This window comes from Sapajus apella, unplaced genomic scaffold (assembly GCF_009761245.1).
Source record: "Sapajus apella isolate SASKATOON/1434 unplaced genomic scaffold, GSC_monkey_1.0 scaffold34, whole genome shotgun sequence".
In the NCBI taxonomy this organism is placed as follows: Eukaryota; Metazoa; Chordata; class Mammalia; order Primates; family Cebidae; genus Sapajus; species Sapajus apella.
The window spans coordinates 18,466,959-18,483,878 of NW_022436974.1; the positions used below are offsets into that span (position 1 = coordinate 18,466,959).

The window sequence follows — 16,920 nt, forward strand, 5'->3', positions numbered from 1 at the left end:
GAGGAACTTGGAACTTGGTTTCAGTAATGGTATTGAATCAAGAATTTAGAAGAAAGGTGGGGCAAATAATACAGATTTGAAGCTGACAGTGTACAGGTGGTATGTAAAACCATGAGATTGAAAGAGAGCAACAAAGGAGTTAGTGAAGATGGTGTTTTCTTTTAAAGATGATCTTTTCAACACCACATATTTAGAATTCGGAAATGAGGAACCAGTTAAGGAGACTGAGAAGGAACAGTTGGAGGAGGAAAGCAAGGAGGGTGTGATGGCCTGATCACTTAATGAAGAAAGCATTTCAAGAAGATAAGCAACAGTGCCTAAAAAATGACTAGGAATTGGCCACTTGATTTAGCAATGTGGAGGTTATGGTGACCTTGACAGCAATTTCTGTGGAGGGTGGGTGGAGGCAAAAGCCTCATTGGAGTGGATGCAAGAGAATGGGAGAAGCTGAACTGAGTCCACGAGTGTGGTAATCTGAGCAATTTTGCTGTGAAGGGGAGCAGAAATATGGTATGGTAGAGGGAGGGGAAGAGGGTTCCCATTTTTAAGATGGGAGAAATAATTGTATGCTAAGGGAAATGAGCCAAGACAATGAGAAGGTGTTGGAACAAGAAAGAAGTAGGATTGCTAGTGGGATACCTTAGGCAAGAGGGAAAGGGATATAGTGAAAAAACAAGAGCATGAACACTTTGACCATAGTAATTAGGGGTAGACACGTCATATAGGCACAGATGAAGGTAAAAAGGTGGTATGGTAGTGAGAGCTTATGTGCTGTTTTTCAGAATGCTTCTTTTTTCTCTGTGAAATAAGATGGAAGGTCATCAGCCGAGAATGAGAAAGGGAAAGAACAAAAATGTTCCTCTAGCAGAAAAGGAAATTAAATGCACTAGGGATGTAGAGTTTCATTGCAGGGCAGCTTTTAAATCTCATATAAGTTAGTAAGCCATCTGATGTGGCTGTATGTTTCTCTAGCTACATTCAGTTCCTTGGGTGTGGTTGTGGAGTTGGTGGATTGCCCTTTTGCCAAGTGAGAACAACAAGGTGAGAGAGGCCTGGGTAGTGAGAATTGTATGCAATGGAGTTATTACAGCCCTTGTTGCAGCCCCTATTACCGCCTCCCCTGACTGTTAGAAGAGCAGACCAGTTGGTCCTCTGAGCTTCCTGCAGTTCCTCCTCCAGTGCAGCTCCCATGGGTTGTCACACAAATCGCCTCTCCTCTAGTTGAATCACTGTTCTGTTCAGAAACTGCAACAACTCTTTATTGTTTGCTTTATTGAGAACAAAATCCTGTAACATTTAAGGCCTTTCAGTCTACAGCCCTAACTGCCTTTGCATTTTGCTAATCTATTCAGCACATATGCCCATTCCTTTCCTGTCTCTATGCGTTAGTCCACATTGTTCCCTTTGCCTGGAACCTCTCTCTCCCACGGGCCTTACCTCTTTTATCAATCCCGCCCAATTTTTTAACCCCCATCTCTAACACTGCCTCCTCTAGGAGCTGTTTTTTTTTCTGCTGCTTCTGTAGCTTCCTCTGCTGCTTCTGCCTCTGCCTCTGCTTCTGTCTCTGCCTCCTCCAGGAGCTGTCCTCCTCCTCTTCCTTCTTCTCTCTCCCTCTTCATTCTTTCTTTTCCTCCTCTTTTTCTCTGCCTTCCTCCTTTCTCCTTCCCTCCTATTCTTCCTTCTCCCCTTCCTCCTCCTCCTCCTCCTTCCTTTTTTTTTTTTTTTTGAGACAGAGTCTTGTTCTGTCACTCTGGCTGGAGTGCAGTGGTGTGATCATAGCTCACTGCAGCCTTGGCCTCAAAACCCTGGGTTTGGGTGACCCTCCTGCCTCAGGCTCCTGAGTAGCTGCGACTATAGGCATGTGCCACCATGCCTGGCTGATTTTTTTTTTTTTTTTAGGAAATGAAGTCTTTGCTGTGTTGCCCAGGCTGGTCTTAAACTTTGGCCTCAAGTGATCTTTCCACCTCTACCTCACACAGTGTTGGGATTACAGGTGGGAGCCACTGTTCCCAGCCCATTTTTAAATCTCCTGGACAGTATGTGATTTGTCAAATCTTTTTTTGTACTTTTATGGCATATGTCTTATTCTAGCCTTGTGTTATATATAATCTTTTACACTCCTCTCTTATTCTACATTTAAAGCAGGAGTCCTGTCTTATAAACATCCATACTTTTCTATAGCACACATGACATTGTTTTTCCTAGAGTATTGTTTTCACAAATCTGATGAATCTATATCTTTTCCCCTCCTTCTCTCCCATTTTTCTACACCCTGAGGTAAGAAAGGAGTGTGTATGTGGAGGAAGGGAAGGGTAAGGAAACTTGGATTCCAGCTGTCTCACATTCTTTGGCGAGCACGATAGAATGCCAGATAAAGACTGACCTGCCTGTTTTAATTTTCTTATTTTGGTGGCCTGGAAGCTGTGGCTAGAAGCTTGTGCTTTTCCTTCTTTCAACATATCTACAGAGAAAGGATTATGGGAGGAAATACTGCATTTCTTGTTTTTTCTTTGTTTATGGGCGAGGGCTGAGATGAAGAATGAACACAAGGAAAATATCTCCTTAAAGGCTACTTCTGTGGTCATTGTGTTCCACCTGTATTTATTATTAGAGTGTTAAACTTTTCATGATTTTGTTTTTCATTTGCAAATGGAAGCCAGTTAACTATGTATATTTGTAAATCCTTACTTTCTATGGCATACATGTTAGTTCAAGTTGCCCTGTGGTGCTGCGGCTGGAAAGAAGCCGCAGCTGTGACTCTGTCAAGCCTGTGATGTTATCTTTCCTGCCGCTCATATTGTGCAGACTGCCTATACAGGTTAGGAAAAAACAGATCTGTTAAAGTCAGATTTCCTTAGAAGGTTTCTCTGAGCAGCCCTGCAATTTGGTTGTATGTTACGTAGGGGCACAAAGGTGCAATGCGTTTTCTCACCCATCATAAGGGTCATGGTCAACACTCCTATAATAAAATATAGGTTAACAAGAGAAAAGCATAACAAGTTTATTTAAGCACAGTTTTACGTGACATGGGAGTCTTCAGAAATGAAGACCCCAAAAGCTCAGGGAAAACTCTTCATTTTTAGGCTTAAGTTTGATGAAGAATGGACAGTCCTGTAGAAATGTGATAGAACAAAAAGGGAATGATCTTAGTGGTAACAGTCTGAGTGGGGAAGCTCAGCAAGGTCTGTGTGTTCTGATTCTTCTTAGTCCCTCTGTGTGACATTCTTTCCTTCTGGATATAGTGTCAGATTTAATATTTCTAGGCTTCGTGGCTGGCTTTCAAGAAGAAGGGTCCATTTTTTTTTTTTTTTTTTGAGATGTAGTCTTGCTCTTGTCACCCAGGCTGGAATGCAGTGGCCCGATTTCGGGTCACTGCAACCTTTGCCTACTGGGTTAGGCAATTCTCTTGCATCAGCCACCTGAGTAGCTGGGATTATAGGCATGTGCCACCATGCCTGGATAATTTTTGTATTTTCAGTAGAGACAGGGTTTCACCATGTTGGTCAGGCTGGTCTTAAACTCCTGACCTAGTGATCTGCCTGCCTACGCCTCCCAAAGTGCTGAGGTTACAGGCGTGAGCCACCACACCTGGCCAAGGGTCCTCGTTTCTATGACCCACCTTGAGGGAGAAAGAGAAGCAGGAGAGAGAAAGACAGAAGAGGGTCAGAAAGAGACTTTGCTTCTGAGACTCTTCCAGTGTTCTTCAGTTCAGAGTACTCCCAAGGAACAATACTTTGGCCTACTATTTTCTGAGCTCCAACAGATAACAATGAGGGATCACTCTGATAGCTGATAAAATATCAATACTTTGGGGTATTGTTTTCTGAGCCCCAATGGATAACAATGAAGTATCACTGTATGATAGTTGATAAAATATCTAACAGTTACGTAGTAAAACAAACAGCACAGTCATACATTTATTTAACAAATATTTGTTGAACTCTTCCTTTGTGCCATATTCTGAGTTAATAGCTAGGGATAAGTGGAAAGCAAACATAGGCTTCATGTAGCTTACAGTTTAGTGAGAAAGAAGTCACAAGTAATTATAAGTGTGATGTATGCTTTAAGGAAGTATGGGATGTCTAAAATGGGGTCTAAGTCTGGAGTATTAAGGAATTCTATAGATGGCAATGATGTTAAAGCAGAGACCAGAAAGATGATTAGGGATGAACTAAGAGAAAGGAGATGATAAAAATTTCTGTCAAGGTAGAAGGTATATCATGTACAAGATCCTAAGGTAGGAAAGACCAGGCTGTGTTGGAGGAACTGAAAAGACGTCAGTAAAACTGAGATGGAGAGTCAAAGATGATGACCTTGGAGGTTGGCTTGCAACACTGTGAGGTCAGTATTGTCATAATTTCCATTTACATGCACATGGTGTGGATATTCCTTCCCTGTAGTTTTCGTTGACTTTAAGAGCATAGCTTGGTGTTGGAATGGTGTGGGACAGAGCTCAGTTGATCAGAGTATGGTTGTTTTGTATTCATCTTCTGACGGCACTGAATAAATGCCTATTTATTTTTTACCCTGTAGGGAGTTACTCCTCCAACTTTATAAAGGAAAAAGGGTGCAGAAGCTGAAATGATTTATGCATGATTGCATAGCTGATAAGTGATAGAGTTAGGATTTAAACCTGGCTCTGTCGACATCACAGCCTTTGTACCATGTTGCTGCCATATTTCAGAAATACGTTTTATAATTCATCGCTTATATTTAATTCATGAAGTTCAATCAAGCGTGGTGGTTCACACCTGTAATTCCAGCACTTTGAAAGGCTGAGGTAGGAGGATCACTTGAGACCAGGAATTTGAGACTAGCATAAGCAACAAAGCCAGGACCCTGTCTTTAAAAAAATATAAAAATTGGCCGGGCGCGGTGGCTCAAGCCTGTAATCCCAGCACTTTGGGAGGCCGAGGTGGGTGGATCACGAGGTCAAGAGATCGAGACCATCCTGGTCAACATGGTGAAACCCCGTCTCTACTAAAAATACAAAAAATTAGCTGGGCATGGTGGTGCGTGCCTGTAATCCCAGCTACTAAGGAGGCTGAGGCGGGAGAATTGCCTGAACCCAGGAGGCGGAGGTTGCGGTGAGCTGAGATCGCGCCATTGCACTCCAGCCCGGGTAACATGAGTGAAACTCCGTCTCAAAAAAATATATATATATATATATATATATATATATATATAAAAATAAAGATATAAAAATTATGGTCTCAGCTACTTGGGAGGCTGACGGAAGAAGATCACTTGAGCCTCGGAGGTCGAGGCTTCAGTGAGCTATGATTGCACCACTGTACTCCAGCATGGGTGACAGAATGAGACCCTGTCAAAAAAATTAAAAATGAAAAAAATTCATGTAGTTCATGGCTGATTTAGAGATATTAACCCATATTAAATAGCAATAAAGTTGAGGAATAAGCAGAATTTCCATTCTCCTAATATCAGGTTGGGTAATTTTGGACAGCAAAAATATAATGGAGGTTTCAATTATACAGAACTTTCTTCTGACTTTGTGTGACAGAAAGAAGAGTTTTAAATTAATGGGAACTATGTTAGCATCAGAAGGGGACTAACTTCTGAGATAAAACTATGAGTTCTTTTGGGTAGCTCTATATATTGAGTAAAGGATGTTAAAAAACCTCTATTGACTATCACAAAAAGGTCCTATCCAAGGGAATAAAGGAGGATATATTGGTGAGCCAGGAGTGAAGTCGCTACTATAGAACTTTGTCCCTGGAAGCTTGGTGCACAGTCCATGAGCAAATTATCCATTTTAAGCTTTCCCAATAGTCTGTGTATAAAATTTGACTTGGAATAAGTTACAGAGTTTGTGTAAAAGTCGCTAATCCATGCTGCATGGACTGGTCACTGCCATGTATTTAACTTTCACTCTTGGAAGAATGGAAGGTCCTTGCATGTCCCTCTCTTGTATTCTGCTGTTGAAAGTCTACCAGCTCTTAGATTAGGGAGTCAAATCCAGTTAACTGTACTGAAGTATTTTGTTTTCTTTAAAAGCCTGGAGACTAGTCTTATTTTTAGCATGTTATTTAGAATAAAAATACTATTCTTCTTATTTAATAAAGTGTATAATTTAAAAGGATGTTAGACTGAAAATTTAAGCTAGTCTCCTTAACCACATTTATGAAAAGCCTGGCTGTTTGGACTATGATTGTAGTTGTGTTATTCTGCCATCTAAGGGGAAATAAATAGTCCTTTGAGGTGTGGATTTACAATCATCAGCATATGGAACAATGAAAGTGATATCACAGATTATTTAAAAAATAAAATATCCAAAGCACTCATGTTATATTTCTGCAATATATACTATTCCTCATAGCTGTTATTTGTACAATGATGAATATATATTAAATATATATTACACATGTCATAGCATTGGCGACTGTAACTGAACAGAAAGGGAAAAGAAAAGCATGTCATATACCAGGCCACATGATATTTGGTGTATAAGAGTTTCTCACTGTCAGCAAGACACTGTCCTGTTTCTGTTGTCGGTTCCAAGATAGCTGCCATTAAAAAAATAATTTTACTTTGCAAGCCATTGCTTTTTTTAAGTGACCACTCAGAACAAATTGCCGAAGTTTTAAATTATATTTTTTTTCTCTCACATGACACTCACTGATGACATTTCTCTCACTGATGACATTTATTGTGTATATTTATGCTTGTGTTTGAACTGGGAGGTGTGTGCTAGTAACACCTTACAAAATATATTAGTAATAAATCAAGCCCTTACTTCTTGCTAGCCCTTTCTGGGTACTTGCATACATGTATTATCCAACTAAATCATTATAAGACCCCTCCGGTAGGTGTTATTTTTTTCATTCTGCATTTGAGAAAACAAGCCCAGAACCATGAACTTGGTTAAGTAGCTGATAAATGGCCAAGCTGGCACCAAAAGTCAGGTCTGTCTGCAAATTCCCTTATCTTTCCACTACATCAGAACATTTGTGGTCTTCAGAAGGAGGAAAAAAAGGTTTTAAAAGGTACCCTTGGTAAAGATTAAATTTTATTGGCCGGGCGCGGTGGCTCAAGCCTGTAATCCCAGCACTTTGGGAGGCCGAGGCGGGTGGATCACGAGGTCAAGGGATTGAGACCATCCTGGTCAACATGGTGAAACCCCGTCTCTACTAAAAATACAAAAAATGAGCTGGGCATGGTGGTGCGTGCCTGTAATCCCAGCTACTCAGGAGGCTGAGGCAGGAGAATTGCCTGAACCCAGGAGGCGGAGGTTGCGGTGAGCCAAGATTGCACCATTGCACTCCAGCCTGGGCAACATGAGTGAAACTCCGTCTCAAAAAAAAAAAAAAAAAAAGATTAAATTTTATTAGTGCAAAAGTATGTGTGTTTATGTGTTTAAGACCTGACACAACTGGATTTTTTATAGTTGTTATTGAGACAGGGTCTCACTCTGTCTCCCGGGTTGGAATACAGTGGCGTAATCATGGCTCACTGCAGCCTTGATGTCCCGGGCTCAATTGATCCTTCTATCTCAGCTTCCTGAGTAGCCTGACTACAGGTATACCTATCATGCCCAGCTAATTTTTGTATTTTTTATAGAGATGGGGTTTCTACAGTTTGCCTGGGTCAGTCTTGAACTCCTAGGCTCAAGTGATCCTCCTACCTTGGCATCCCAAAGTTCTGGGATTACAGGCCTGAGCCACCATGCCCAGTGCAAATGGCATTTTTGGTAAGTTTTCCTGATGGCATATGACTAGTATGTTTAGCCAGCATCATTGTGATTGAATAACCTAATTTAAAGCAGGAACTACTACCCAAACAATGGCTGTGATTCAGCAGATAGGAAAGTAAGGAAGTACTTCATTTGTCAGTGAATTTATATTTTTATGCAGTTTGAACTATGGGTCATGCTGCAGACACTGTCCTTTAAAACTGTCGGAAATCTCTGCCTCTTCCTGAGCACTGATGGCCTCTTCCTTTGATGGAGCAGCTCATACACCAATTTTGGAAAGCAGCGGCGATGGCTTCCTTCTCCTTGGCGTTGAGTGCCTCCTTCCTCTTGAACAACTGGCTCTAGATGACAGTGACCAGTGCAGACTAAAACAGGCTATTGCTTTGCCTTTTTATGTAGTCTAATTTCTAAAAAACAACAACCCTTTAAAAGAGATGGGAATTTATACTTACTAACCACCTGTGATTTTATTAAGCAACCTTGGGTCACACTCATCTGTGCATTTGAGAGGCCTGCAGCAGCACCAAGTCTCATCTTTGCTTACACACATCTAAAAAGTGCAGGCAAGACTACTTGATGTTGTGAATTCATTTTTACATGCTTCCTTTTTAAATTCCAAACTTACTGACCCCTTCTTTCCAGGATATCTTGAATGCCCATCCCTTGCTTAGCTAGTATAGGCTTAGACAATGCAAATATATTTTAGAATCAACCTTTAAAAACATAATTAGAGAAATAAATCTGCTAGAAAACTCTAATATTTATTATTGATTGTTATTTATTATTGACACTGTATGTCAGACATTACACATTAGTCATCTCATTTTGTACACAGTATATTGAGATGTGGCTTACATAGTGCTGCTGTCAGCTTGGAATGGTTTATCTTCCTCTTTTTCCTCCCTAGCAAACTCCCATTCATCTTTTGCTGCTTAAGTCTTGTATCACCTTCTCTTGTTAGGAACTGCTTTGCCTCCCTCCCATGGGCTGGGTAACTGACTACTATCCTCTTTGTGTCTCTTACTGCACTTTATAGATACTTTGATGATGGATCTCTCTTCAATGCAATACTCTGGATTGCATTGCTTTATTTATATGTTGGTGTCCCATTGGACAGTGAGCAGCCTGAATTACACTCATCAATGTATCTCAGTGTGTGCCCTTATTAGCCCTTCACATAACTAGCTCAAGAGGAAGTTATTACTACCATTAGTACTTGGTTTAGTCAACAGTCTGCCAATATTATACTACCAATATGGCTTAGACACTGTCCAGTCAGAACAGAAGCTAGTCATGGAACTAAGGCTTTTTGAAGTACCATGATTCTTTAGGTCTGGAAATCGAAAAAAGGGACTGGGGCATTAGGGAAGGGCGTGTGTGTATGTGTGTGTGTGTGTATGGTGGTGTTGCACAGGTAGTTTTTCACCAACTAGTATGGAAGTATTTCAGTATTTTAAGAACTGGCTCAGCATCAGCTTTGGTCCTCCCAGGTAATGAGTACCTAAAGAATAGGATTCTGCTTGTATGGCTTCGTGTCCCTAATATGGATATCTCAGTGTAAGTCAGGTGTCCAAAGCAGGTTAAACTTCTACAGCAAATGTTAATGTTATTACATAACACTTCTTTTTAAAACTCCTCTGAATTTTTCACATCACTGTTAATGGTACTGCAGTTGATCCTGGAACAACATGGGTTTGAACTGCACAGGTTCACTTACACACATTTTTTTTTTTTTCAATATATCTCTCTGTCTCTTTTACCTCCTCCACTTCTGCCTCTGCCATCCCTGAAACAGTAAGACCAACTCCTTCTCTTCCTCCTCCTCCTGTTCAGCCTTCTCAAAGTGAAGATGAGGATAAAACCTTTATGATGGTCCACTTCCACTTAATGAATAATAATTATATTTTCCTTAAGATTTTCTTAATAACATTTTTCTCTAGCTTATTTTGATAAGAGTGTGGAATATAATCCATATACAAAATATGTGTTAATTGACTTTATGTTATCAGTAAGGCTTCTGGTCAAGAATATTCTCTTAAGTTTCTGTGAGTCAAAGGTTATAGGAGGACTTTTGACTGTGTGGGTTGTGGAGGATGGGTAGGTGCCCCTAATCCCCCTGTTGTTCAAGGGTCAGTTGTACTCTCCTGTTCACATGGGATAGAAAGCTTTGGAATTTTCTGGTTCTCTGACCTTCACATCCAAACCAAAATACAGTCAATCACCAAGACCTTTCCAAGATTCCTTCCTAGTTTCTGCTCCTTCTTTGCTTTCCCAGGGTTACCAGTTTGTACCATATAATTCCAGGCTAACTTATAATCATAGCCCCTTCAGTACCTCTGTTTAAAAGAACAGAGCTTCAGTCCAGGCCAGCTGGCACCATCGTTTTTTCTCCTCTCTTTTTTTCCACTCCAGACGTTACAGGGCCTTGCTTAAACCCTACATCTTCAGAGAAACTTTCCCATGCTGACTCAGCTCAGCAGGGGCTGTCCTTCCCCCAGGTTCCCTAGTACTTACTGTCTGTAGCATGCATTGGATGTTAACAGTGCTTTACTTTGTGAGACTGCCTGAACTGTAATTACATCTTCAAATGACACTGAACAGGTGGTTGTCCCTCAAGTAGAGAGCACACATGCCCATTAAGTGAGAATTAATGCACTCACAGGGGCATAAAGGTTCAGGCCACTCCGTTTTTTTCTTTTTTTTGAGACAGAGTCTTACTCTTGCCCAGGCTGGGGTGCAGTGGCACAATCTTGGCTCACTGCAGCCTCCACCTCCTGGGTTCAAACGATTCTCCTGCCTCAGCCTCCCGAGTAGCTGGGAATACATGCGCATGCTGCCACGCCCAGCTAATTATTTGTATTTTTAGTAGAGTCGGGATTTCACTGGGCTAGCCAGGATGGTCTTGATCTCCTGACATTGTGATCCGCCTGCCTTGGCCTCCCAAAGTGCTGGGATTACAGGTTATAGGCATGAGCCACTGCGCCCAGACTAGATTTTTAAAATTTCTTAATAGAAATAATTTCAAATTCTGTAGCTTGATTGCTGAATAGCATGAAATTTTGTCAAAGAAAAATACTGACCATGATCCACTAAATGAATTCCTAACCTGCTAATGGATCACAACCTCCATTTTATAAAATGCTGATTTAGACCACAAAGGCCTTAAAAAGAAGAGTGTTTCTTTCATAATGGAAAGGTAAGACCTGGAAGCAAAAGCTTTTTACTATGAGTATAAAGTATTGCAAGAGAGGTATAAAGCATGCAAGTTTAGAGGAGGGAAAATTGCACAGTGAAAACGACTTGCTATTGTAGGAAGATTTTTCTGTTTGTAGGAGAAGGTACTTGGCAGTGGCTTAGCAGTTTATAGATATTTTTCCCTTGAAAATTAAGTCATTCCTTGCAGAGCGTTTTTTTTTTCCTCCATAAGGCCGGGTGGGAAAAACATGCATTAATTCCTGCTCTCTAGTTTTCCTTAGGCTTTTATTTATTCACCATCTTGTTTTCCTTCTCACTATTTTTGCTCTTGCATAATAGCAGGGCTTGTTGAGGTTTTCCGATTTGGACTGTGTTTCTAAACACTAACATGAGCAAAGCGGTATAACATAAAGGAGATTTGTCTTTTGTTTAATACTCATTGTTTTGAGATGATCAAAAAATAACAATTTAAAAATGGGGAGTTCTAGAAGGTACTAGGCCATGGGATGAAAACATCATCACTTGTAAATGGTTATAATTATCTTTTAATTGTAGGCTGCTAGCATTATGTTTTTAAAGGGAAGGAATGTCCTATAGTAAATAGTAGTGACAGATTTTAATTATTACCCCTGAGTCAGTTTCTCTCCAAATGTGCTGTTTGGTTTTCCATTGATTATTTTTTCCTTAGTGAAATGAGTCTTTGTGGTAAAGCTTTTCTTGGTTATATTCTTTGTGGCAATTTTCCATTGTAGGACATCCTTTATTTAAAGGCTATTTAAAATTATTTTTATTGCCTAAATTAGGACAGAATTGTACCTGAAGAAAATGGATCATCAAACAGCTTTTTACGTTCTTCAGGGTCACATGCTGTATTAGTCTGTTTTCATACAGCTGATAAAGACATACCCGAGACTGGGAAGAAAAAGTGGTTTAATTGTTCTTGCAGTTCCACATGGCTGGGAGAGGCCTCAGAATCATGGTGGGAGGCAAAAGGCACTTCTAACATGGTAGCAGCAAGAGAAAATGGGGAAGAAGCAAAAGCAGAAACCTCTGGTAAACCCATCAAATCTCGTGAGACTTATTCACTATCATGAGAATAGCATGGGAACCGACTCCCATGATTCATTTACCTCCCCCTGGGTCCCTCTCACAACATATGGGAATTCTGGGAGATACAATTCAAGTTGAGATTTGGGTGGGGACACAGCCAAACCATATCGTATCACCCCTGGCCCCTCCAAATCTCATGTCCTCACATTTCAAAACCAATCATTCCTTCCCAGCAGTCCCCCAAAGTCTTAACTCATTTCAGGACTGACCCAAAAATCCACAGTCCAAAGTCTCATCTGAGAGAAGGCAAGTCCCTTCCACCTATGAGCCTGTAAAATCAAAAGTAAGCTAGTTACTTTCTAGATACAATGGGGGTACAGGTATTGGGTGAATACACCATTCCAAATGGGAGAAATTGGCCAAAACAAAGAGGTTATAAGCCCCATGCAAGTCCGAAATCCAGTGGGCAGTCAAATTTTAAAGCTCCAGAAGGATCCCCTTTGACTCCTAGTCTAACATCCAGGTTACACTGATGCAAGAGGTGGGTTCCCATGGTCTTGGACTGCTCTGCCTCTGTGGCTTTGCAGAGTACAGCCTCCCTCCCAGCTGCTTTCACTGGCTAGCATTGAGTGTCTGTGGCTTTTGGCTCATGGTGCAAGCTGTCAGTGGGTCTATCATTTTGGGGTCTGGAGGACAGTGGCCCTCTTCTGACAGCTCCACTAGGCAGTGAACCAGTAGGGGGCTCTGACCCCACGTTCCCTTTCACACTGTCCTAGCAGAGGTTCTCCATGAGGGCTCCACCCCTGCAGCAAACTTTTGCCTAGGCATCCAGGCCTTCTGAAATCTAGGTGGAGGTTCTCAAACCTCAATTCTTCTGTGCACCTGCAGGCTCAAAACCACGTGGAAGCTGCTAAGGCTTGGGGCTTCCACCCTCTGAAGCCACAGCCTGAGCTCTATGTTGGCCCCTTTCAGCCATGGCTGTAGTGGCTGGGACACAGGGCACCCAGTCCCTAGGCTGCACACAGCATGGGGACCCTGGGCCCAGCTCACAAAACCACTTTTTTCTCCTGGGGCTCTGGGCCTGTGATGGGAGGGGCTGCCCTGAAGGTCTCTGACATGGCCTGGAGACATTTTCCCCATGCTCTTGGGGATTAACATTAGGCTCCTGGCTACTTACGCAGATTTCTGTAGCCAGCTCAAATTTGTCCTCAGAAAATGGGTTTCTCTTTTCTACGGCATTGTCAGGCTGCACATTTTCTGAACTTTTATGCTCTATTTCCCTTTTAAAATGGAATGCTTTTAACAGCACCTAAGTCACATTTTGAATTCTTCGCTCCTTAGAAATTTCTTCTGCCAGATACCCTAAATCATGTCTCTCAAGTTCAAAGTTTCACAAATCTCTAGGGCAGGGCAAAATGCCACCAGTCTCTGCTAAAACATAACAAGAGACACCTTTGATCTGGTTCCCAACAAGTTTCTTATATCCATCTGAGACCCCCTTAGCCTGGACCTTATCGTTTGTATCACTATCAGCATTTTTGTCAAAGCCATTCAACAAGTCTCTAGGAGGTTCCAAACTTTCCCACATTTTCCTGTTTTATTCTCAGCCCTCCAAACTGTTTCAACCTCTGCTTGTTATGCATTTCCAAAGTCGCATCCACAGTTTCAGGTATCTTTTCAGCAATGCCCCACTCTACTGGTACCAATTTACTCTGTTAGTCCATTTTAACGCGGCTGATAAAGACATACCTGAGACTGGGAAGAAAAAGAGGTTTAATCAGACTTACAGTTCCACATGGCTGGGGAGGCCTTAGAATCATAGCAGGAGGCAAAAGATGCTTCTTACCTGGGGCAGCAAGAGAAAATGAGGAGGAAGCAAAAGTAGAAACCCCTGATAAGCCTGTCAGATTTTGTGAGACTTAGTCACTATCATGAGACAAAAAAAGACTGGGCCCCATGTTTCAATAACCTCCTCCTGGGTCCCTCCCACAATACGTGGGAATTCTGGGAGATAGAATTCAAGTTGAGATTTGGGTTGGGACACAGCAAAACTGTATCATGTGCCATATGTAAAAATACACATATGGTTGTAATGTACTTTTGTGTGTGTTTTGTTTAATACCACAATATAAAGTTACTTATGGCTATCAGTCATTGGTAGTATTTGTTGAGCCTTTGCTGTGGTCAGAAACTTGTACATATGCCACCTTGAATACTTGTAACCTTGTAAGGAAGTTATTAGTTTTCTCTTTTGTAGATGAAGCAATCGAGTACTAAGATGAGAAATAGTTTTCTGAAAATCACCTAGGTGGAAAGCGGCACAATCAGCATTTCAACGTGGGACTTTTAGGCTACAGAGCTGGGCTATTTTCACTGTACTGAGCCAACCTTCAAAACAGTGACAGCACAGTATGGTGGCAACTGTGCTGGAAGCTGTTACAGGATCAGAGAAGGAGTATTCTCCTTTGGGCCTGGGGTTGTCCTGGAAAACTTTGCAGAGGGGACAGCACTTGAGTGGGCATTTTGAGGATGAGGCAATGATGCAAGAGAGGAAGCCATTTCCGGCAGGAGGAAATCCATGTAGAGAAGCCTGGAAACTTGAGAAAGCATATGTCCAGAAACTTTCTGGAATATGAAGTGGGAAAGGACCATGTGGTAGAAGATGAGGCTGGAAAGGAGGCGAGCAGAGTGCCAGGATGGATGTTATCAGCTTCTCCGAGTTTGCCTTCCCTAAGGCCTTCTGTACCAGTGGTTGGTTGAACTGTGTCTCCTCCTTGCTGCCGTAACAATCACCCTGTTCTCACCCACTTTATAATGCGCATTCCTTGTATAGAAATAATTTATCTGCTTGCTTGTGGACCTGTGGCCTCCTTGAGAGCGAAAAATAAGGCTTTTACCCTTGAATCCAGTGTAGCCAGGCACATAGAGAAAGCACTCAGGAAATGGTGGGACGAAGAAAGGGCCTTGTTTTTGCTGAAGAGGTTCAGTATTCATTATAGTCAACTGTGTGTTTACTGCTATTCTACCTTTCAAGGTTGAGTTAGGATCTGTTCACATTTCCTGAGGCTAACACACCTCTGTTAGTAAGAAAAGGAGTCTTACTGCTGGCCTCGGGCATAGAGCAGAGTTAACTGGTAGTCTTAAGTTCAGGTGAGGTCACTTGGTCTTCAGGTGTCACATCATACTTCTCACTTCTCCCAGTTCAACTCAGGAGTCATTGATGTAGCAAGGGTAGTGCATATTGTGTTTTGCACTGTGTGCACTAGAAAGTGGCACAGTCAGCATTTCAACGTGGGACTTTAAGGCTACAGAGCTGGGCTCTTTTCACTGTACTGAGCCAACCTGGGTACAGAGATGAGCCAGAAAAGGAGAGGCAGTATGGCATGGTGGGGAAAACACAGCCTCTCTACTCCATAAGGTTCCTCTAAGAACAAAGGAGATTATTTACATAGAGTCCTAGTTCAGCCTTTACACTATTCACAGGGGCAGGAGGAAATAACACACATGGTATGATAAATTGATTCTAACTTTTTAAATATGGGTTTTTGACAGTTTTGCAGTTGGTAATAGTATGGCGGTTACAAGACATGTATGTATAAATAACTATAATGCAAGGCTACATTTGAAAAGAATACAATATCGCTAAAATACCATGAAAACATGAAGAAGGCAGGAATGCTTCATGAAGGGAGTGGCACTGAATAGAACCCCCAGGACCTTTCACAGGATAGATGGCTAGATGGCTGTGGGGATTAAAGGTGTAACTATTGCCTGCTCGAAGACTTCTTTTCTGACCACCCTATTAAAAGTCGATCTGCCTCTGTTATTCTCTATCAGAATAAAACCTGTACCATTAGTTTCCTTTTTTTTTTTTTTTTTTTGAGACAGGGTCTCACTCTGTTGCCCAGGCTGGAGTCCAGTGTTGCAATCACAGCTCACTGCAGCCTTGACTTCCTGGGCTCAGGTGATCCTCCCACTTCATCCTCCTGAGTGGTTGGTACCACAGGTGCATGCCATCAAGACATGCTAATTTTTGTGTTTTTTTGAAGAGAAAGGGTTTTGCCATGTTGCCCAGGCCGGTCTCGAACTCCTTGGCTCAAGTGATCTGCCCACCTTGGCCTCCCAAAGTCCTAGGATCACAGATTGAGCCACTGTAACCAGGTAAAACCTGTTCAATTAGTTTCTTAGTTCTTATTTGTGTGTTTGCTTGTTTGTTTTCTGTTTCTTGTTGTCTGTTGCCAGACTATAAGCCCTGTGAGGGCAGTGACTGTATCTAGCTTGTTCACTCTTGTAACTCTACTACTTATCCCATGGTAGGCACTCAAGAAATACACATCCTACTAGCTCTGGGAAGATGTTGATTATCTGGCGATGTGGTGGCAAAAGCACCTGAAAGTAATCAAAGGAAGCCACTTAGTTACATTTGAACTTGCTGTTATTGTTCTGAGCTTTTTGGTTTCTGCTGAGGATATCCTTTTCCCTTCCTTTATCTTTTTTACAGCGCCATTATCATTTAGACCGGATGAATGTGCAAAACAATGAGTAGTCTGTAGTGTGTATCTTTAAGATAATGATAAAAAGGTCCCTGGAGGACATTTTATAGTGAAATCAGGACTGCAAATTTGATGTTGGAGTTTCCAGGGAGGAAAAAACTTAGACGTTACTTTCCTCAGCTGCTTCCTTTTGAGGATGCTATTCATGTGGGGATTTTGTAAAGTTTAATTTTCCAGAGTGTTTTTACATCATGTATTTTTCAATGTGATAAAAATAATTTATTTTAAAGCAGTCTCTGAAAAGAGGTTGTAGGTTTTCTGTTACAGTGGTTCTCACGAAATGATTAACAGAAGATTCTCCATGGAGGAAGAAGAGTTGTATTTTAGCATTATGTTGTAATACTATGTTTGTATGTGCTTTTTCTTTTTTTTTTTTTTTTTTTTTGGGCGGGGGTTTGCTCTTTTTTCCCC

The 16,920-nt window shown here is 41.5% G+C and overlaps 1 protein-coding gene across 5 annotated transcripts in view; it reads left to right on the forward strand.

The window, feature by feature from the left end:
• Positions 1–16,920, forward strand: part of PRCP (prolylcarboxypeptidase) — a 78,602-nt gene that overhangs the window by 11,538 nt on the left and 50,144 nt on the right. The window contains exon 3 of one of the 5 annotated variants that reach the window (XM_032295893.1): positions 6,765–6,823. The exons of the other annotated variants lie outside the window; for them this stretch is intronic. Coding sequence (XP_032151784.1) covers positions 6,765–6,823 — 59 coding nt within the window. The remainder of the gene's footprint in view (positions 1–6,764; positions 6,824–16,920) is intronic. 5 annotated transcript variants of the gene reach the window in all.